We start from the raw sequence: 23674 nt of genomic DNA on the forward strand, positions 1-23674 counted from the left end.
ACCAATCATAACCTTTACTTTTGTTTTGTTTTGTTTTAAATTTTTGTCCAGATAATGGTATTGTTCTGAAAGTCATAACAATTTACAATCAAGAGACAGAATCAATGGAAGAAGTGATTCTTGAAGAGCTGCAAGTATTCAAGGTGAACTGTGTTGTATATGAAGTATATACAAAAGTCTTGAATTTTCTGCAGAATTAAAATGTCAAACAAATCTGAGGATAGTCAAATGTATAATACTCATATGCAAGAAATTTTCTAATTATCTTGCAATTTTATGACAGGAAACCTTCATTTTCAAATGAAGTTTTTCTAATGTCCCAAGTACCAAAGCATGTTGAAGCAAATCACAACTAGTGCCTTTATATTTGTGCACTTGGACATTGGAGTGCAACTTTTAATTAAAAACTTACTTAATTTTGTTTATATTCCCCTTGTTTCCAATTAAGTAATTAAAAAAGTATAACTGCACACATAAAAATGTGCCTGCTACAATCTTGGAACCTTAAATGACATCTAGATAGAAAAAGTCCACTCAGAAAGATTGAATCAGTTAACCTGTCTCTACAATGGGCAAACATGGGTCCTCGTGAGGCAGAACTCCATTCTCCTAAAGAAGAATCTATGACTAAAGCTCAGTTCTTGGCATGTGACAAAGCTAACATAATGAAATTCTCTTAGTGAGTATCATCACATCATGTTAGCCAAATAAAGCAGGAGGCTAACCTGCTTCAAGCTATAGGGAGAACCTAATATCAAAAGTTGGACATTTGAATCTGGTATCTGAATTTAGGCAGTGCAACTAATTTTTTAACTATAAATACAATATATAATTATTATATATTGTTGCCTGTAGAGAAAATCAGAGAATTTGCCCTTCTTGATAAAGCTAGTTTTCAATAGAACTATAAGGGGCTGTGCATTGCTCCAAGAAATCTGAGCAGAGGGCAGAGAGGACAATGGTAAAAGAAGGAATTCCTGCTATTTTCATCTTATCTTCAACGAATGATTTGTTATAAAGAACACTCCACTTATCACTCTCAAGCAGGACAAAAGACATTCAGTGGTGACAAGAGCTAATGTCATGTTTGACAGTGAAATTGTAGTGTTCCTGTAGCTCTGATAATCCTGAACTAAGTGTTGGCTGCTTGTTTCCAAATAAACTGTTTTAAAGCAATACTTCTGAAAGTCACAATTTCCTCACATCTTTCTTAAAGAAAGTCAAAGTATCTAGCAAAGCTGAATGCAATAAGTAAATACCAATACTATTTTACCTGATTTATTTTCATAGCAAAAATATATTCTTTTTTTCTAAGCAAACAAATATTTCCTATTTTTTAGATGCCAGTTCCTATTATTTCTATGGAAATCTCTTCAAAAAGGGTAAGTATTTTACAAGGTTGAAATATGACAATTGTGACTCAAATGTAATGAAGCAGTAAACTGCACAGAGCTGGGTACATGGATAAATGGACAGATGTACATCATCTATAATGAGATCTGGTTGGATACTTGTAATTGTTATGTAATACAAACTTATGGTAATATGCTCTGTTCCTTTATCAAGTATTTATGTTTTTCAATTCTAGTGGTAAATATCTTTAGTTCACAATACCATAAATATCAGAGCAAGTAAAAACCTGTTTCATAAGTTACTGTCATACTAACCACAGTAGGGATTAGTTTGGTGGATATGGCAATTCACAGAAAAGTTCTATGTTGATAAAAGCAGACAGACTTCAGCCCCATGGGGATATCAGCAAAAAAGCCTTGCTGGCTCTCCCACATACTCAGTTGCCCTTTAGGGTTGTTTGGATCTGAGTTCTTTTTGAGTTTCTGAAAATTTCTGCTGATATAAACACCCAATTTATTACTCTTGTGGGCACATTCTCTTCCATATCATATCATATATCGTATCATATCATATCATCATATCATCTCAACATGGAGCCATTATAAACATCCAAGGATAGTTATATCTTAATGTTAAACATGTCCAACAGTGATGTTAGACATCCAGTGCAAAGTAGGTGCACATAAACACAGTGAAACACGAGTAACAAGAATGAAAACTGCTTTATTAGGAGGTGGGACTGTGCCCCAAAGGGTTATTTGAGTTTTGTTGTCCAATCAACTTGCATTCTTCCTGTACGTAATGCAGAAAGTGAAAGTCCTGCGATGGCAATTCAGAGAAGGATTTGCGTTGAAGGATTTTGAATTATTTCCTGCCTCAGTCTTTTCCCACAGACTGTGAAAGCAGCTCTGGAGACTAGATTATCCAGAACTGCACCTAAGTGGTTATTTGGAGAAAGACTTGGTGTCTTTTCAGATGTTTGCCTTACCTTTAACTCATAATGAATTGTCATGGTTAAAGGGTTGTGTTGGAAGAGTAAAACAGATATCATAAAATATGAAGTAGCATTCATCCATTATATTCATCTCCCAAGAGATGTGCTAACTCTACTAATTCAAGGCATACCTGGAAAATCTGGACAGATCTGCAAAAAAGCCACCAGAGCAACCCAGTAGTTGAAAAGAAAACTTCTTGTGAGAAGTAAAAGTAGCTTTACTTTTTGAAGAGATCAAAAAGATGACTGAGAGAGAACAGGAGATTCATATATATATTTTATTGTGTGAAGTGACTTCCTACGGTGTATATGAAGATTCTTAAACATTGAGTGCAAAGCAATATCAGATTAGAAAACCAAGATCAGATTGTTGAATGTAGATAAACTCATTCTTGAAATAGGATACAGTTTTCTGACACAGAGGAGAATTAAATGTTGGAATATATGTTAGGGTCAGAGTTGACACCAAGTAATTTTGTATTTAAAATCAGCAGGAACATAATATAGTTGAGCATATATGAAAAAAATGTTATATCTCAAGCATTTTCACTTATCTCTTTTGAACTTGGAGTTACTGAGCCTGTGGAGATCTCCTTGCTACCTATGTCTCCATATCCTTATAACACTGACCAGTCTTCACCAAGTCATGGTACAGTAAAATATCACATTTCAGGGCTGAGCTTGTTATCTGCAGAGACTGGGAAAGAATGTTCTTTGATGTTCACTTGGCTAGATATCAGATGCTTATTTTCCCTCCTGTGATTTACCAAGACTTAAAGAAGTCTTTACCCCTGCTAAAAGATAAAAGAGAAAATCTCATCTCATATGTCTCATTGAAAGTGTTGTTCATGTCTTCTGGGACAATCACACTGCAGCACTTGCAGACAAAGAATTCCCCTCAAACAAGTATCCTAGGTTTTCTCTTCATTCCAGTTGGCAGACTGAGTTCCTGCTACTATCATCTGGTTTATCTCACCAGAAAAACTCTTCAAGCAATGCTGTTACCAGCCTCTCCTAGTTTATTCCCCCGGCATCTCTCAAAGTTTGATTTCTATGATCTAAAGAGATATAAGAAGTATAATAAGGAAAAAGAACAGACTATCCAGATTAAAATTTATGTTTTGTGATAGACTAAATAAGATGTCAGTATTTTCCAGCTTTAAGCAACTTTAAAATACCAGATTTTGACAGCTTGATTGAAGAGTAGGACTTATGGACTAAATTTGGCCACTGTGATGAGCAAAACTTAAGAATCCTTTTTCTAACTGGTAAAACTGTGGAAGTGAGCTGTGCATAAGCAGTTTCTATTGCATAATGCATATTTCTGAGTTCAGAAAATTTGCATTCGTCAGCAACAAGACATTTTCTCAAATATCTTTCAATTCAAGCTATTCTCTTCCGAATTTATTGTGCAAGTGTTAAATTGATTAGATTTAAGAATTAAATTGATTATCTTTTATTTGATTTGAAAAGGACATCTATGTGAGCTCAAAAGATTCAAACAATGAATACTAATGCTGAAAAACTCCCACCCAAACCCTGTAAATAAATACTAAAGAAGATAGCGACATGTTAATTTGTAAGGAAAGACTGCACAGCAAAAGGAAAACAATTAAATTCCTGTCTGTCTATCTATCTATATCTATCTATCTATCTGTCTATCTATCTATCTATCTATCTATCTATCTATCTATCTATCTATCATCTATCTCCTGTGCACTGAGAAGTTATACAAATCATAGCACTACTGTGCACGTAAATATGTGACCATATTCTAAATAGCTACATCAAGAGTTAAATTTACTTGAAAACTCCCATTTTAAAATTGAGTTTGCTTGTAACCTTTGCATATTTGAACTTCTTTGTTTAAAGTCTTCTGTGTCAAGTTGGGGTTTTTTTGCAGATTAGTTAGGTGACAAGTGTAAAGAGGAGGCATTGGAAAATATCTTGAAAAAAAGACATAAACCCTTGCCTATTCAAACACAAAGCTGAAACTTCAGAAGCGAGGAAATGCCGAAATAAACTTGTTCATTTTACCTTCTTTCTGTTTCTCTGTCCTCAGTAGGAGAGTTTAATCTGTAATCAGATATTTTCCTGCAGAGTAACTCTGCCTCCCTCAGGTCACAGGCTGGAAGCACAACAAGCAGCAATTAATTTAACAATTTCTGCTTTGGCAAGAGAAGTTTTAGCGACATTCTAGGAACCTTATGTGGTGCTTTTTTTTGCAGCAACAGCTCTACGTGGGATCCGAGGCGCTCGTAGCCCAGGTGAAGTTCCACCAGTGCGACATGTACGGCACGGCCTGCGCCGACTGCTGCCTGGCGCGGGATCCCTACTGCGCCTGGGACGGCATCGCCTGCTCCCGGTACTACCCCACGGCAGTGCAGGCAAAGAGGTGAGAGCCCTGCTTCTCTGGCACTCTTTTCACAAATATCTACAGCAACAGGTTCTACTGCAACTCAGAGTACTTCGTTACTTATCCTTTTTATCTTACTCATCTCCCCCTCAGACATAACCCAACAGTGAGACATTGCACTGCACTAAGGCATAGTCGTCTTCTAATTTCTCAGCAGCACCTTAGGAGGAACCTCACCTTAGGTGAGGAACCAAACTCACAGGAAGGCATAAACTGCAGTAGCAGGAATAAATAAAAATAAAAAAATAAAACTTTATGACTAGAGCTAAGTCATTTCGTAATTATTTGCATCACACGGTAAACCCTGGTTTCTTCAAACATTTTTCCGTGTCTTTGCAATGTCAGAGACCTGGTTTGGTAGTGTTATACAAGTATATCACACTACAGTAACACCACAGAATTTCTAAGAAAAAGTCGAAGAAGTTGCTTTGTTAGTAGTTGTGACAGTGTTTACAGGGGTCTGAGGGTGAGGGAAGAGATGAGGATCTGACTCCATGTTTCAGAAGGCTTGATTTATTATTGTATGATATATATTATATTTAAACTATACTAAAAAAATAGAAGAAAGGATTTCATCAGAAGGCTAGCTAAGAATAGAAAAAGAACAGAATGAACAACAAAGGCTTGTGGCTCGGATTCTCTGTCCGAGCCAGCTGACTGTAACTGGCCATTAATTAGAAACAACTACATGAGACCAATCCCAGATGCACCTGTTGCATTCCACAGCAGCAGATAATCATTGTTTGCATTTCGTTCCGAGGCCTCTCAGCTTCTCAGGAGGAAAAATCCTAAGGAAAGGATTTTTCAGAAAATATCATGGCTGCAATTAGTAATACCTTCACCAACCAAAATCCACCAGAACGGATTTTCTACAAAAGCTACGTTTTGGTTTTCTGCAGTGGATTGAAATGCAAATTACTCCAGAGGCTAGGTCAAAGCACAGACCTGATTTGGGTGTTTTAATTCTTCCTTGTGGAGACAGTTTCTCTGTATCACCCTTCATTTATTCTTGGTTCTTGACCTTCACTCTTTCATTCAATGATTTCCTTGGGACCTGTTGTCCTCCTTTCCCTCTCAAATCCAGGTTCTGCAATTCAGCTACACAGGGCATGTATCTATAACATGCATGTTTTAATCCAGACCTTTTCACAAAAATTAGTCAGCTTTGCCACCTAGGCAGAGGAATTTCTTCCCTTAATCAGCAAAATTTTGGTATTGCATAGTTCAAATAATTTATGTGGCTTTTTAGGAATTACTGGTTTTAAAAATATATCCTCATTTATATTAGACCTAAAAGGACTACAATAATAAGTTTAATAAATTCCAGAGAGAGTTTTAAAAACTTGTGGAGATGCTGAAGTCCAAACGAAGTCACAGTATCCCAAATATATTATTGTTTCTTAAGGAAAATCAGAAATATGGGGCTTTGTATTTAGTTATTTTTCATCTGGTATATGTTATCTTTCCATGAACCTGGATGCACTCAAATGCATGCTGACTATTGTCAGGCATAATAGACATTTCCATACATTTTTTTAAAGATAATTAATCTAGTGATGTTCTCTTTGATAGCACCATTTTTTGCATAAGGCACATTTAAAAAGACAAATGAGAAATGCAGTGTGTGACTCAGCATAACTGAGAATCTCTTGGATTTACTGCACTAAGGCATATGTTAAACCAAGCAAGAAACCTACACAGCTTTTATAAGCAGGACTGCATCGTTTTCTTGTGCATTTTGTGAATATAGGGAAGGGAAGATGTGGGCTCTGGTTGACTGCTCAGCGTGAGATGGGTCTGGTTAAAATTTTCAGGTCCCGGATTAAGAAAGATGAACAGCTGTACAATGGGCCAGGGAGATTAATGTCCTACAGTATAAGCAGAAATTGGATTATCATAATGATAAAGCATATGGGTTACTCATCTGATGATGTAAAAGTCATTTGGGAGGCAAGGGGGAGTTAAAAATTCCCCAGCAGCATTTTAGCTTGCTAGCACTATCACCATTTATGTTGTGCAGGCTGCTTGTTGACTAAGAAAAGATGAGAGGAGCTCACTGAGGCCTGGACTTTGTTGTACATGTTTCTCACCTAAGACACTTTCCAGAGTAGCAGCCTTTAAGTTCCCTGAAAACACATTTATCCAGGGTGGAGTGATATGGGCAGCACCCAGGCACCTTCCTGTGCCTTACCTCCTCAACATTCAGCAGGTCAGCCTCTAAAAGAAGAAAATACTGCTGCTATCTCTCTCCTTCTCTTAAGAAAAGCACTGTAGCAGTGGAAAAGGGATTTGCACTCAATTGAATGTTCTTGAAGTCTGCAAAACTTGTTTTCCATATCAGAGTCTGGGGAAAACAGCCATCAGGACTAACAGTGTTGAGAGGCATGAATGGCATCTGCTTTGTTCACTTCAGGACACAGCTGAAGCTCAGAGCATTTTAAATTTTAGTCCTTACACTAACTGTGTAGCACAGGGAGAGGCAGGGAGAGGTACTAGGGACGTGTATGGAAGTTGTTTTAGGTGGCTGCCTACCCTGTGAAGGTACCAGGGGACAAGGCAAGTCCTGACAGACGGCGCGGTGTTCTCTGATACCAAGCAGCACTGACTGGTTGATGGCCCTACCATGGCTTTTAATTTAATTAATGCCACATCTCAGAGCTTTCGTGTCTTAGTCTGGCCTTGTCTCAAGGCTCCATATTTCTGCTCAATCTGTACATGGTAATACAAGTAATGTAAGTGCAATTGGAGAGTACTTGTTTCTCCTCTTCCTGATACCTGTCCCTTTATTGGAGTCATAGAGTTGTGCCTTACATTGCAACACACTTGAGCTGACCCTAGTACCACCTGTCTCTGCTCAAATGTGGCCTTCTTTCTGTACATTTATCTGTTCTTTTGATCTGTAAGAGCAGTGCTTCCAGTGGGTAAGGGCTCTGCTCAAAGCTCTCCTTTCAATTCCAGTCCTACTGGTGAAGAATTGAATTGGGGCAGGGATGTACAATGTGTGCTCCCCACTTTGGTCCAAATGCTGTCTGCTTTAGATCCTGATGCCTCCAAGGTAAAACAAGTGTTTAGAGTAACATTAAATAGAAATCTGTTAACTAAAGCATGTAATAGAGAGAAGTGAAGCATAAATATAAAAATCTTATGCTTGGCCTCTGGTATTAATTTTTTTAATTGTGAAAATCCTTGTACATGTATATCCTGGATAACTAATTAAATGTGGGATTTAATCAAGAAAAAATAAAAACTGAGTCCAAAATCCCATATCTTGATGAAGGCAGCACAACAGAGCACAATTCCATGCTAATTACAGGTGTGTGGCTCCTGAATACTGCAAATACCTCAGATGGCAGAAGGAATTTCTACTGCATTCAAATTTCATGAAGTGCACTTGAGAAACCAGAGGTCCAGAACTTAAATGCTTTAGTTCACTATTAGCTCTGCATTCTGATTTAGTCAGTTTCAATTTTTATCTAAACAAGCACCAAATTCTACAAGTGAGATTCTTTGATGTAGCAGCTCACCATCCAGGCTGAAAAAGATCTGAAATAATTTTAAAATGTCTTTGAACTTGGGTAGGCATTGTGTGATTCTTTAGCTAATTTTTAGAAGCTGAGAGTCTCTCCCCTGCCTTCTCTCCCTCTCTGTTTTCTTTCTCCATCACCCAGTCCACCAGCAGCCAAGCAGTCTACTGATTTACTTATGTAAACATAGTGGTGCCTTTTCTTCCCAAGACTTCTTGATTTTGTCTCATACGTTCCAGGGAAATAATAAAGAAAAATGAAAATTATGATGATGGTAATGATGATGATGATGATGACTGTGTTGCTTTCTTGCAGATCATTTTTACTAGGTTTGTGGAAGCACGGAGTTAAGGGCTGAAATCTAAATCAATGAAATTATAGATTGCAAAAGATACTTCCTGAAATTCAGTGCATTTGTTAATCACTGAAAATTCCTTACAGTAATTTATCTCAGGGATTGTCTGATAATCTATTATTCTGAGTAAAATAATTTCTAAAAAAAAATAATGCCAGGCTTATGTCAGTATTTGTGAGATGAGTTTATCTCCCAGCATTTCCCTCTCTTTCAGCACTTCTCTCAATTTTTGCCTTCTATTTGAGAAAATAGAAGTGAAGGCACTGAAAATAGTAAGTGAAGGCACTGAAAATAGTAAGTGAAGACACTGTATCTTCCCCAGTCTTCACAGCTGCAACAGTAAAATTCTATCAAGCAAACATTTCTTTTTCTTTAATGATTCTGACAACTGGAGAAATAATCCTGTCTTACAGAACTAGTTTTTTGCTAGCTTTGCAGTGATCTTAAGGAACTCATGAGTAAATAGAGCATGCTTGTTACCTGTTCCTGCTAGCTAGGGCTGTTGGACCTTACAGCAGCAGGATTATTGCATATTCTATAATGTTTATGTATATTTGTGCAGCAGAATGTTTCTTCTGAGTAATCTACACACACAGACTTGCAAACCTGGTGACAACATTTATCAGCACTGACACTACACATTGCAATGTCAACACCCAGGGCAGAATAGGGCCCAGTTGCTCCCTCTGTTTTTCTTTAATAGGATGCAAGTATTGTTAGCATTTCTCCCTAAAAGCCCAATGCAGTCTTCACTGAATTTCCAGATTCCCCTAAAACAACAATGGAAAAACACTGGTTCTTCTCTGAATATCAGCGGAGGTTAATCTTGGTCCACCAAGAACACTGGATCAGGAGTTCATATGGATGACAAAACACAGAAAATAATCACTGTCTACAGCCAGATTAAAAATTAAATTAGTAATATCCATGGACAAGACTTTTAGGTGGTGTAAATCTAAAAAGCTTCCGTAAATTCGACTTGTGACAAATTAAAATTTTATCTTTTGGGCTCACATAGGACTGGAAAATAACCTTATTTCACCAGTAAAAGCACAGAATAACAGAATTCTTTGGCTTTGTTTGTTTCTAATGTAATTTTTACTGTACACATACCTACTGGGTAAGATTTGCTGCACTGCACATTTCTTCTGTTAATCTGTTATGTATGGTGTCCTGTTTATCTCGGCTGTTTGAGGGGCCTGAAAGGCCCGGGGGGTGGCCTTGAGCAGCCCGCGTATCGAAGGACGAGAAGAGGCTTCAGTTCTTCTTTCTGGTTTTATGTTTATTAATTGTTTATCTAAAAAATGTTCTTTCAGCCTAACAAAGATCCGCTCAGCAGTCAGCCATGGGCACACTGTCTCTCTGCCCTCCGGGGCAGGCACCTATCTTTATACCCATTGTGACGTGTACAATATTTATCATTTTTCCCCAATACCATCTATTCTTATAACTCGGTGTACTCTTAGCAATAACCAATCCAAAGGTGCCACCGTGGCCAAAGAAGATGGAGGAGAGGAGGAACAGAAGGAGGACAGGACACACCCCAATTCCTCCATCTTACTCCTCTAAACCCCCCTGTACATAAATCCTAAACCCTGTTTCTCTATCTCTAATTAACTAATCCCTTCACCATTCACCCGGTGAAGCCCTCATCCTTGTCGTCTCCTGTGCAGGGTAAAAGTCCAGCTACCAGACACTTCTGGCAACATTCCAGGACTCCCGAGACCCCCAAGCTGGTCTCGGAGGCTCAGCATCTCAGGACTGAGATCTTGAGATCCGACAGTATGGCATTGGCAATACTGTATAGAATTACTCTTTATGCAAATGTATGAACAGTATCCTCAGAAAAACTACATTTGAAGTTGTTGAACATACTAATGTATCAAGATGCAGCATTCCAATAGGCTCTTTTATTTCCCAGGTCAACAATCTTGATTTTATTTATCAAGGCACTCAAAGAAAATAAATGCTGTATGAAGGTAAAATTCTTCAGGGAATACACTATATAATAATGGATTTAATTTTTTTTTTCTGTAAATGCAATAAAAAAAACTTAAACCTCTAAAGTCAGAATGACTTTTCTTTCAAAAGGACTTGTATTTTTTTCCAGGTCAAAAACAGGGCTCACATGTTCTGACCGCAGTTCTTCTTCCACCAGTTCACTTTCTAAGCATGGGCATTCATGAATATGTATATTTCCCTGTTGAGAAAAATGAGCTCAGTAACTGTATGCTACAAAGGTGAAATAAAATAAAGTGTTTCTTCCACATGTTGAGATTCTCAAGTGAAGGAAAAAAACCCAAAAAACCATGAGAATAAAGGATAAAAGAAGTACCATCACATCCATGGGAAACTGTGCTGAATTTAAAAAGGAAAATTTCCTTCCTTTCTGGAGGTAGAGAGCGAGAGAGAATACAAAGGCAGGCTAAAGGTCCCTATGACTGAGTGTTACCCAGTCAGTTCGAAGGATCTTGTTTTCATATTTATAACATTAGTATAGTTATATAAAAAAATGGACGCATATATAGTTTTATATATAATTGTACCTCTTCTCCAGACAAGCATGTTTCTTTCTTTCAGACACATGACACCCAGTAGGTTGAATAGAAACAAAACACTGATTTATAAATGAGCACTTCTCACAACAGTGGTAAATTGTTAGCAATCAAGGTTTAACTCCTGAAGTTTTTAATGAAGGCTAGTTTAGCATAAGCCAAACAACATGTAAGCTAAACGTTTTGTCTTAAATAATTCCACTTTTGTTCCCTGCAGACGTTTCCGCAGACAAGACGTTCGGCACGGGAACGCGGCGCAGCAGTGCTTCGGCCAGCAGTTCATTGGTAATCCATTCAAATGCACAAATGCTTGTAAAGGCCTGGAACAGCCAGCACAGGGTTTGCCAGGAACATGAGCCAGACCATGATCTCGCCTGCTGTTTTCACTGGCATGTTCCTGTCATGTTGTAAGAGCCGTGGGGCTGAGCCCCTGCCATCCAGGTCTAAGGCTGACTGTCTCAGTGGGTGACATCCCAAAATGTTCATGTGGTGCTGCAGCACTGACATGCAGACTAAAGATGTCGAGAGTGCATCCCAATGGCTTCCAACAGGAAAAGAAAAAAAAAAAAAGCAGAAATATGAGGCAAGGATAATAAACAATAGAGCTGCATCCTGAAATGTGTACGAAATAGTCAGGACACTTAAAATTTAAGAACAGTTATGAGCAGCGACATGACAGAATAAAAATGTATATTTATGATCAAGTTTTCTCTTAAAAAAAATAAGATAGAGAACTGTTATCCACACGTTGGAAAGTGAGGATTTCAAACATGGGTACAAGGAATATAAAACCAGAAAGAAAACAATTGCATGGAAATGCTCTGTAAGTTGCAGGATAATATTCAATACATTTATAGAAGAAAAAAAAAAAAACATTAAAGTTTCTTCTAGAAAAGAAATATTCTAGAGTAATATTCAGAGAAACACTATTTTAAATATTTACATATATATTTTACATATATGTATATATTTTACATATATATATAATTTATATATTCATTGGATGACATTGTACATGTTGGAAAAGTATGTTCCAATATTAAGTGCTAATTCTTCCACAAGTTTAAAATACAACAGAGAAATCACAATTATATAAAACAGTGTATTTTTTTTTAAGATATAAAGCTATTTGGGCTCAAGAATCTTTCTCGCTATTATGGAGTAAAATGATTTCATTAATGAAGCAGTTGGTTTTGTCCAGTGTAACAACTAGTTTATCTTCCTCCAGATGTTTTGTTGGATTGAAAACAGAATTGAATTTTGATTTAATTCTTTCATCTTGTTTTTATTAGCACCCTTGGGCCCAAACTGTACATTCAGTTAATACATGTATAGCATGGACATGTATAATATTGGTTAGAGTATTTATAGTATCATTCTGCAAACAGTTATGTGCCATAAATATCCCTAAAAAAATTAAATTTTTTTATTATATTTAAACATGTTTTGAATCCTTCTGTTTCACTGAGTGAAAACGAAATTAACTATTCATAAGAACCAGGCACAAGCAATTAGCAGTGTGAAAGGCCGAGATCTGTTTCTCTGTAATGTTAGGTGAGTCAGCACAATTTGGTCAGATGCTGTGAAAGCCTGATGATGGGAAAATTCTCAGATGATGGGAAAATTCATTTAGCAGGTCAGATCTTCCTTAGACATTACTCTCCAGTCACTTTCTGGCTGGATTGGAATTAAGGTTCACTTCTAAAAGCAAATGTACATGGAGTGTAACAAGTACTTGCAGTAACGCATTTTTGAAACATCTTTTTCCTTCCAGGTGAAGTTCTGGAGAAGACTGAGGAGAGACTTGTTTATGGAATAGAGTACAACAGCACCCTTCTGGAGTGCACCCCTCGGACCTTGCAAGCAAAAGTCATCTGGTTTGTCCAGCGAGCACATGACACTAAGAAGGAAGAGGTAAATATTCTTATAGACTAACTTTTTTTCAATAAAAGAGCCCATTGTTAGGAACATTACATCTTCACTGAATTTCTGCCACCAGTTGCTGAAATGTATATGGGTGTCAGGGAAAACCACTATGTTCATCTGGTCTCTTGAATTAATAGACCTGAGAATTTCACCTGGTGTTTGTATTCAACATCTTGAATGCAGATGTTAAACATGTAGTGGAACTAATTTAAGATCTCAAAACAAAGAAAATCCATCACTTCTCTTGGTATGTTTTTGCAGGTAGGAAATGTGTATGTATTATTTCCAGTGTTAGTCTAGCTTAACTTCTATTCATTCTTGCTGCCTCACCCATTTATTATAAATTTTTTGCAAATAAGTGTTCTCTGCCTTTTTTGCATGTATTTCACCATTATGAAAGTTCTTCATAATTGCAATCATATTCATTCCTCCATACCTCTCTGATACACATCAATGTAGCTATCGCTGCAGTGCAGATATGTCACTACAGGGCCTGGTAAAAAAGTCCCTGTCTTTCTTATAAGCCCCTTTAATTAATGAAAGGTCAAAATAAGGTCTGGAGCCTCCTCTCCTCTAGGCTGAGCAGCCGCAGCTCTCTCTTTCTTCTTAGGAGAAGTGCGCCATTCCTCTCTTCATTTTTGTGACCCTCCTCCAGTCCCCCTCTAACAGGTCCATGTCTGCCTTGTTCTGAGGATCCCAGAGCTGGATGCAGCCCTCCAGGCGGGGGCTTACCAGAGCAGAGTGGAGGGAGAGAATCACCTCCCTTGGCCTGTTGGCCACACTTCTTGTCATACAGCACAGGATGCAGTGATTTTCTACAAGTGGATGTGGCCAGCTCTCATCCAGTTCCTCATCCTTCACTACTGCCATGTCCTGAGTTCTTTCTGTTCAGGGCTGCTTTGGATCCCTTCATCACTCAGTACTTCTGCTTAAATTCATCACCTTACTGTCAAATGAAAAGCTGAGGATACCATTTTCCTGGCCATTCCTGCTGCTGGATTAGACGGCTTAGAGCTCCCTGCTTGCCAACATCTCTGAATGTCTCATAGTCAATTCTGAAGCCCTCAGGAGCTGTAGGAAAAACTCAAAGAGCAGGGGCTTTAAGATCACAGTGGTCCTGCTTTTAAAGATGCAAATACTTTTCTGAAGGTCTCCTCAAAAGCATCCCAGTCTATCAGAGAATTCACAGGGATCCTTATCAAAGGTCAGCTGGCAAATGCTCTTTTTTTCCCATCCAGTGGATAATTTGCATGTTTCTAACTTATTTCCCTCTGTCTGCTTCACTATATGCTCTTCCATGCTTCCCAGATTTTTTAGATTGTTCTACATTTGCAACTCAATCTCTTCTTTATTTCAAGTAAATATTTTTGTTATTACAAAAACCACTCTGAATTAAAAATTTGTAGATCTCTAATCTTACTATCAAAATTTATTATTACAGTCATGAAAGTACAGTTCAGAAATAATTGAATTGGTTTAATGTAATAGCAAAGGCCTGTGCTCTGTAACTGCATTTTATGGTTTTTTTCCAGGTGAAGACTGATGATAGAATAATAAAAATGGACCTTGGCCTTTTATTCCTGAAGCTGCATCGACTGGATGCAGGGACTTACTTTTGTCAGACAGTGGAACACAGCATTGTTCACACTGTCAGGAAAATCACCCTGGAGATAGTCGAGGAGGAACGTGTAGACGAAATGTTCAATAAAGACTACGAGGAGGAGATCCCTCACAAAATGCCATGCCCAATGCAGAGCAGTATACCTCAGGCTTCAAAGCCATGGTATAAGGAATTTCTTCAATTGATAGGTTACAGCAACTTCCAGAGGGTGGAAGAATACTGTGAAAAAGTGTGGTGTACAGATAAGAAGAGAAAAAAGCTGAAAATGTCTCCATCCAAGTGGAAATATGTCAGCCCTCAGGAGAAGAAGGCAAGGATCAGGCCAGAGCATTACCGGCTGCCCAGGAACATAGCTGACTCTTGATGGACAAAATCCATCCACTGTTTCTGAGCAAAATTTTATTTGGACTTGAGGGAGAAATCAGTCTTGCTTTGAGTAAATTTCACAGGTTTATATATGTAAAATATTGGGACTGAAAACAAAAATGCTATGGTAAGTTATATTGTACACTCATGATGACTGTTTAGAAGCATTTTAAACAAAATCTTCCCAACTATCTGGTTCTAAGGAAATGCAGAGTTTTGCATTAGGGAGACATGACAATCTTCAGGTTTTGAGTGCTTGAATCAGTTCCCTGTGTGGATCGTGCTTGCGCTGTATATTGTTGCACATGATGGCATATTTAACAAATTCAAATAGCTAAACATTCACAAGTGGATGAAAAGTATAAGAGATATCTTTTCTTTGTTTCACAAATTTCTCATGCTTCTGAAAGCAGCACGTCTTAAGATCTTATTCCTTTTGATTGTGACCTGTCTGAGTTCATCACTGAGAACAATGAGATGTGTTAATACAGTGTACTGCTACTTCTAAAGATAATGAAGGGAAATCCTATTTACTTCCCACATTTTTTTTCAGTATCAGCCTTTTATGAAGCACAGTGTGCTCCCACAGCTAAATAATATTGCCTAGTAACTTCATGTAAGCCACATGCATGCTGAGAACACAGACAGAATGAAATTCATCAATTTATTTACATAAGAATTTGAAATAATTGTTTAGATGGAAAACGAGTCCATCTTGTGTCTGTACATTGCCTTAGTGGACACGAATTAAGGGATCGCCCTCTTGTGGCAAAAGAAAGCAAAACACGGTATTTAAATTACTTTTTTTGAAGAAATATGTGTAAGCAAAGTATTACTGAGATCCCCACTGGTTTGCTTTGAGCAGACACTTTTAGTCTCCATGTGCTAAAGCCACAGCTTTAGAAGACAGTGTTGGAAGTAATTTTCACTGGGAAGGCAGTGTTTTAAATAAGTGATGCTTTATGGGGTAAAATGCACTCATAAAAAGTTAGGATGCAGATTAAAAACAAATCCAGCATTATGCAGCTGTGTTTCTATAGTTTCAGGATCTGGTCCACATAAATCTTTTTCTGATGTGTGATCTCTGTTCGAAAGGGCTGCTTTGCTCCTCTTGTGAGTGATATCAGGAAAGGAGATCAAAAGAACTAAGTCATTTACAATCTAGGTCTCGCAAGATTGACTTAAGAAAAAAAAGTATATAAGTTTGTGTGTGTATATATATATATATATATATATATATACATATATATGTATGTAAAGAAAGCTTGCTTTAAGAAACAAGATCCAAAAAATGCAGAAAAGCTAACATTTCAATACCTGAGGAATTTAGTACTACAACGTGAATTAGATTGAAATTTTTTAATTAAAAAATGTAAATAAGAAAGGGGAGTTAAACACAAATTAAGCATAAATACAAGCTAAATGTAAACACAAATGAGTCAAAAATGAGTTTACTCCTAAAACAAGAACAAGATGCCAGTAGGGGAAATAGCCAAGCTGATCCAAATTTTTATGCCATGGAGAAAATATACAAGGGATTCATCACTTACAAAGAGTTTTATGGCCCTGGAAGAGTGGGAATTAGCAGCCTGGATAACAGAGGTTTGTGGTTTGCTGTGTTCCCAAAGGCAGCAATCAGTGCTTACCCAGAGTTTTCCAAGCAGGCTGTTTGTGAGAGGAGCTCACAGCTGCTGAGAGGACCAGTGAGCTTTGCTGAGCTCCTCTGGGAGCTGGGACTGACTCTGGAAGGAACACATGGCACAGTGTCAGCAACCAGAGTGTGAGGAATACACAGGGTTTCACCTGCTGTGGGTATAACATGAATGAATCTTCATCAGCCTGTTAGGGGAATCAGGGGGATTTGCACTTGGTTTAGCAAGTCTAAGAGATGGGACTGGACACTGCAGATCCTTGCATGAATTCATGCAGTTGCTAGATTTGGTCTGAGACAGGAGACTGGATGAACTCGTGTTTTGGGACAGTTTAATGGAACTTGGTTGCATGGAGGATCTCCTGTTTGTTGACAGCTGTGTGGAAAGCACCAGCACTGTGATTTATGGCAGAGAACACACACAGAACAAGCATCCCTGATCTGAACTTAACGCCCTATACAAACCTCACTCACTCCCTTGGTGAAAAACTTCTAAAACACTACTAAAATCCTTTCCTGTTGAATTATGGAGTCCCCTTCTTTTAAACAACAATGGGAATTATGTTTTATTTTTTTATTCATTTGCAAGTATCTAGTGCTAAATGTATCATTAATGAACTATTAGAAGGGAATTACAGCATCTCAGCCTCATGACCAAATATAGCTTTGTGTCTTCTTCTCTGAGATTTTAGGTGGAAATCATCTTATATGGAAATCGGGATTTTTGATTTAATATGAGAGTGAATATTTTTAGCTACCCATCCCTTTTGTGTTTACATGTGGACAATTGCATTACCTTTTTATTTTCCTTTTAAAACTTACATTTTTGGCTTACACCTTGCTCCTTTCATGGTTGCAATGCCTGTGAGAATTCAGAAGTACAAGGTCTTGTTCAAAGAGTGCTCTGACATCTATGGAAGAAGAGAAAGCATGACAGTGTATTTTGGAAGGATGTGCACAAATGTGCATTTAGCACAACATTATTTAAAATGCTTCTTTGTATATTTGGGGGCCATTGTCTGCTTCTTATCATTATGAGTTTGATGTATTTTGTATGTGCATGAAGTGGTCAAATTATAAATATAATTAAGAACCATATTTGGCTGAAATAATCTGTATTATTTCTTATAATTTATTTTCCCCAGACAGCATGATTATCTGCAGCTCGCTAGTCACACATTGTTAATTTCAGATGTCCTTCACCATGCATTTTATGAGCAGAGACCACAGATAAGGACAGAAAGATGTATGTACAGAGTTGCCAAATGGGAAATGTGGCACACAGGGTAATGAGTAGATGTATTCTGCCTGATGCATGAATGTATTTTGAGAATGGAACATGGTCTCACTTAAGCCCAGAAGATGCTAACCAATGGAAATTCACTGAGAAGCCACAATTTGGATAAAGCTTTGGGCTCTACCCTGTTTCATGGTGAAGAAAAATCCAGAGCACTTGGATTAACACTTTCTTTGCTTTTCTCTTGCTCTTTGCTGTCAGTGAGATTACTGCCACTTTGTACAGACTGCTGTGCTCTCAGATTCTCTTCGGACATCAGGTCAGGGGGTCTTAACCTGATGTGCAACTCGTGGCTTGAACATCTCAAAATGGGCTTTAAGGATATTCACAGCTGTTCTGTAGCATGAAACAATTCTTCTGTAGGCAATCAAGAAAAATAATTGCCCTTAAAGGGACTTATTCAGGTACCTGAATGGCACAAGTAAACATCATATTTGAAAAAGTACTTGAATCAATATAATTAACATAGTTTTAGAGTTTCTTTTGTTCTTTTCTCTAAAATTTTGAGAGTATGCTGGTTTTGGCTCGTGTAGAGTTAATTCTCTTCACAGTGGCTGCGGTGAGGAAATGTTTTGGATTTGTTCTGAACACAAGGTTGATAATATAGAGAGGGGTTTTTTTTGTTTGTTGGTTTTGGTTTTTGGGGATTTTTGTTTGTTTGTTGGTTTTTTTTTTTTTTTTGTTTTTTTGTTTTTTTTTTGTTTTTTAATTGCTGAGCAGGGCTTACTCAAGGCCTTTCTTTGCTTTTCATATTGCCACACTGGTGAGGGACCTGGGGATGTGTGAGAGGTTGGGGGCAAACACAGCTGGGAAAGGTGACCCAACAAATATTCCAAACCATGTGACATCATGGTCAGTTTATGAAGAAGGAGGTTGGGGGGGAAATTTGGAGTAATCATGTTTGTCTTCCCAAGTCACTGTTATGTGTGATGAGGCCCTGCTCTCCTGGAGATGGCTGAACACCTGCCTGCCATGGGAAACAGTGAATTAATTCCTTGCCTTACTTTGCTCGTGTGCACGGCATTTGCTTTCCCTATTAAACTTTCTTTATCTCAACTCACAAGTTTTCTCTGTTTCACCATTCCAGTTCTCTCCCTGATCCTGCTGGTTGGGGAGCAAATGAGTTTCTGCACTGGGGCTTGGTTGCTGCCTGGTTCTTAACCCAGACAGGGGAAAAAAAATCAATTTTCTCCTAAATGTCAGTCAGTCAGGTTCCCTCTTTAAAAAACCCAAACAAACAGTAATCTCCTTATTCTACCTTAGAGCACTGAGGCTGGAGTTATTTATGCAACTTTATATCTCTGAGTCCAGAAGGCACAAATGCCTCTGAAAGCTGCACTGTCCAGATAAGAGGCACTGAAAGTGAGCTTATTTACAGCCGTAACCAAGCAGGATGCCTGCAATTCCTATCAGCCCTGGAATCCTGTTCACTTCACCAAATTACTGCTTTTACTGGAGAATAAAAGCAGTCCAGCTGACATGAGTATTTATTGTAAATGAAGCCATGATTGGCAAGTTTTCCCTTTGGGATATTTTTTTTTATACTTTCAATGAGTGATTTTTTAATTATTATTAATTTTTTTTGAGGAAATAATTTATCTAACTAGCACTACAAAGATGGCAGAACTAGCAATGTCAAGTAAACCTCTTGGCACTATGAATTAATAGCTTTCTACAGTGATGGACATATTGAAGAACACATTTGCCCAACATCAACCTAATCCATTACTGCAATTGCATTTCACAAAAGAGCTTTTCTCCTTTGAGATATGGCTCTCATGCAATGTTGAACCAGGAAATACTTTGTTAAGCATTTGTGCACATGTGCTCATAATTTGCTGTAGTGAGAGCAGCAGAGGAAAGCACAATTGAACAAACTTACAGCACAGAAGCCTTATCTGCCTAATTCCTAGATTTCTTGGGGTTCTTATAGATGCTCATCTAGAAAGAGCACATGTTGTTGCAGGAGGAGAAGCCTGGATCAGTGAATGGTTTGGTGCAGCACCAAAGTCCTGTTTCAGGACACCTGTGGGCTAAGGATCCTTTGTGAACTTGTTAAAGTAGATATCCCAAATAACAACACACAGAGAACTCCACTGAAAGAAAACATCTCTTTACTTGCAATGTCAGTTAATTCAACAGCAAAATCTCATGTCTTTGAAAGTGGTTTTGCACATCTTTGGAAAGCTGTTTTAAGAATAGTCCAGGATTACATTTAATGTGGCTGCATTTGTTGCTTATAACTTATGAACTCCCAGAATATCTGGGCCAATTTGAGTTTCAGCATTTCCATCATACATGCAGCTCATGATGATTTTTTTCTCACTCTGAAGAATTACTTTTGCCAATTCTCCTAAACCTGGACTCCAAGTATGTCTGTGAAGGCACATAATAATGTCAATAACCATCATTATCATCATAAACCACAACAGCCATAATTCAGTGTCTTCTCCCTTTCCCAGTAATAAGAGCTGAAACTGGCAGACCAGTGCACATGATTAATGCACCATGAGCATTTTCTGCATTTTAATTTGCCAGGTGTATTAAAAAGTGCTGTTAATTAGAACCTGAAGAATGCACTGAGGACCTTATCATAATCAAGGTAATATAAATATTCCACCTGTAGCTTTAACTCAAGCATGCAGATCATTGGTATTTAATTTACTGCATTTTCTTCTGCTTAAATGTTTTACTTGATACAATATTACTCTTCAATCATTAAAAAAATCAACATTTGATAGTGCTTTTTACATTTGAAGTTGGCTTAGCTTCACAATAGCCAACAGAGGGATGAAAATATGTTTTTGCATCCCTTGATATCTTCTTCACAGACCCTTATCTCTTACTTATCTCTTATTTATCTTTTTTTTGTGTGTGTGTGTGGAGAAGAGGGAAAATATGAGATTTTGATTGTATGTTTGGGAGGTTGTATTTTTTAAAGTTCTTCCATTCTAATTGTTGATGAAAAAGGAATATAAATTTTTAAATGGCAATCTCTCCTTTTAAGATGTGTTCATTACAATGAGAGGATTCATCAGATTAACTCCACCACGATTGCATTTCAGGTAAACAGAAAAATTATTTCAAGATGATTCTTGTCTCAAAATAAATACTCAAAAATATTAGAGCTATCAATATATATGAAAATATAGCAATAACTTCTCAGCAATTTTGACTTAGAGAATTACTAAACAAAGTCACTGAGGAGGGTGACATTGACAGCATTCAACAAGAAATTATATATCGCACAACAGTTTTATTCAGAGGGATTTTTTTTCAATGTACTCTCATCTCTCATAGGTCATATTTCATTAGAGATTGATTTTAAGAAACCATTATTATTTATATTTTCTTAGAATCTGGAAATTACATTTTGGCACAGTTTTAGACCATATTTCTGTAAAAAACAGACATTAAAGAACCTGAAATATAATTTTCAAATAGAATCTGCCTTTCTATATTCTGCCTTTTAATCATCTTGGAAAAGATCAGAGATGAGATTTTTTTATCATCTGAAAATAATAGTATTCTTTTTTTTAATGTGCACTGGTCTTTTAAGAGTGTGTAAATGGAAATAAAATTCCTTTAACCTCCAATATATAAAATTATGGCTCCCCCAGCCTAGAACATTACCCTGTCTGTTCTGTGCTGTGGCCTTTTGACTATTTTCCACACTTTTGTGGCATTGTTTCCTGAATTTCATTAAATGTTGCAGTTGTCACAGGGAATTGTCAGCTGGCAGGTGAATATTTGGCTGTGAGTTATTTATATTGGTGTGGGGTTAGTGCCTACAATGTTATAAGAACTGCTCACCCACAGAAGCTTTTATGAAAGATTTTGAGTTGTTTTTGAGTTGTGATTTTTTTAATCATCGTTCCTGTGCCTGCATGGATTATGAAAAGTGGAGAAGTTTTTAATTGCAAAGATAATATGTTCCAGAAAGGCAGAAACACATTTTATTGCAAAAAGAGAAAGAGAAAGAGAGAAAAAGAAAAAGAAAAAGAAAAAGAAAAAGAAAAAGAAAAAGAAAAAGAAAAAGAAAAAGAAAAAGAAAAAGAAAAAGAAAAAGAAAAAGAAAAAGAAAAAGAAAAAGAAAAAGAAAAAGAAAGAAAAAGAAAAAGAGAAAAAGAGAAAGAGAAAGAGAAAGAGAAAGAGAAAGAGAAAGAGAAAGAGAAAGAGAAAGAAAAAGAAAAAGAAAAAGAAAAAGAAAAAGAAAGAAAAAGAAAAAGAGAAAAAGAGAAAGAGAAAGAGAAAGAGAAAGAGAAAGAGAAAGAGAAAGAAAAAGAGAAAGAAAAAGAAAAAGAAAAAGAAAAAGAAAAAGAAAAAGAAAAAGAAAAAGAAAAAGAAAAAGAAAAAGAGAAAGAAAAAGAAAAAGAAAAAGAAAAAGAAAAAGAAAAAGAAAAAGAGAAAGAGAAAGAAAAAGAGAAAGAGAAAGAGAAAGAGAAAGAGAAAGAGAAAGAAAAAGAAAAAGAAAAAGAAAAAGAGAAGGGGCAGGGGAAGGAAAGGAAAGGAAAGGAAAGGAAAGGAAAGGAAAGGAAAGGAAAGGAAAGGAAAGGAAAGGAAAGGAAAGGAAAGGAAAGGAAAGGAAAGGAAAGGAAAGGAAAGGAAAGGAAAGGAAAGGAAAGGAAAGGAAAGGAAAGGAAAGGAAAGGAAAGGAAAGGAAAGGAAAGGAAGGAAGGGAAGGGAAGGGAAGGGAAGGGAAGGGAAGGAAGGGAAGGGAAAGGGAAAGGGAAAGGGAAAGGGAAAGGGAAAGGGAAAGGGAAAGGGAAAGGGAAAGGGAAAGGGAAAGGGAAAGGGAAAGGGAAAGGGAAAGGGAAAGGGAAAGGGAAAGGGAAAGGGAAAGGGAAAGGGAAAGGGAAAGGGAAAGGGAAAGGAAAGGGAAAGGGAAAGGAAAGGGAAAGGAAAAGGAAAGGAAAGGAAAGGAAAAGGAAAGGAAAGGAAAGGAAAGGAAAGGAAAGGAAAGGAAAGGAAAGGAAAGGAAAGGAAAGGGAAAGGAAAGGAAAGGAAAGGAAAGGAAAGGAAAGGAAAGGAAAGGAAAGGAAAGGAAAGGAAAGGAAAGGAAAGGAAAGGAAAGGAAAGGAAAGGAAAGGAAAGGAAAGGAAAGGAAAGGGGAAAAAGGAAAGGAAAGGAAAGGGGAAAAAGGAAAGGGGAAAAAGGAAAAAGGAAAAAGGAAAAAGGAAAAAGGAAAAAGGAAAAAGGAAAAAGGAAAAAGGAAAAGTTTTACATCCCATGCATCCTTTTCAAAGCACCTAAAATGCGCAAATTGTGAAACCACAGAGGAAAAGGAATTGCAAGAGTGGCCTTTCTGTCTTCTCCTAACTTTAGTCTATGTCTTTGGTGGTGAAAAGAGATTCAGTATGAACTCCATCCTCTCCAACAGCTGCTGATTTGGCTAAAACTGCCAAGAGGATTGCCACATCCCCTGCTTGTGCCAGGGAGCACATCCCCAAAGGGATGATTTTTGCCACTGGGTGTTTTCAGTCTGTTCCTGTGCAGCTCTGGTCTATCCAGTGTGTTGCTTTGCCCAAAACCACTACATCCAGCCATGAGGCAGCACATGGATGGAGAAGTCTTGTGGGGGACATTGCAAAAGCCATATGGCAGGAGCAAAGGTGC

The 23674-nt window shown here is 37.5% G+C and overlaps 1 protein-coding gene across 1 annotated transcript in view; it reads left to right on the forward strand.

Annotated features, from left to right (window-relative positions):
* SEMA3E (semaphorin 3E) overlaps positions 1-17857 on the forward strand; it is a 129655-nt gene extending 111798 nt beyond the window's left edge. Inside the window, exons 12-17 of the mRNA XM_005489170.4 lie at positions 52-143; positions 1341-1382; positions 4576-4742; positions 11415-11482; positions 12972-13111; positions 14656-17857. Of these exons, the coding sequence (XP_005489227.2) occupies positions 52-143; positions 1341-1382; positions 4576-4742; positions 11415-11482; positions 12972-13111; positions 14656-15108 (962 nt within the window). The 3' untranslated portion in view covers positions 15109-17857. The remainder of the gene's footprint in view (positions 1-51; positions 144-1340; positions 1383-4575; positions 4743-11414; positions 11483-12971; positions 13112-14655) is intronic.
* Positions 17858-23674: the final 5817 nt, after the last annotated feature.

The sequence above is a fragment of the Zonotrichia albicollis genome, chromosome 4 (assembly GCF_047830755.1).
Source record: "Zonotrichia albicollis isolate bZonAlb1 chromosome 4, bZonAlb1.hap1, whole genome shotgun sequence".
NCBI lineage: Eukaryota > Metazoa > Chordata > Aves > Passeriformes > Passerellidae > Zonotrichia > Zonotrichia albicollis.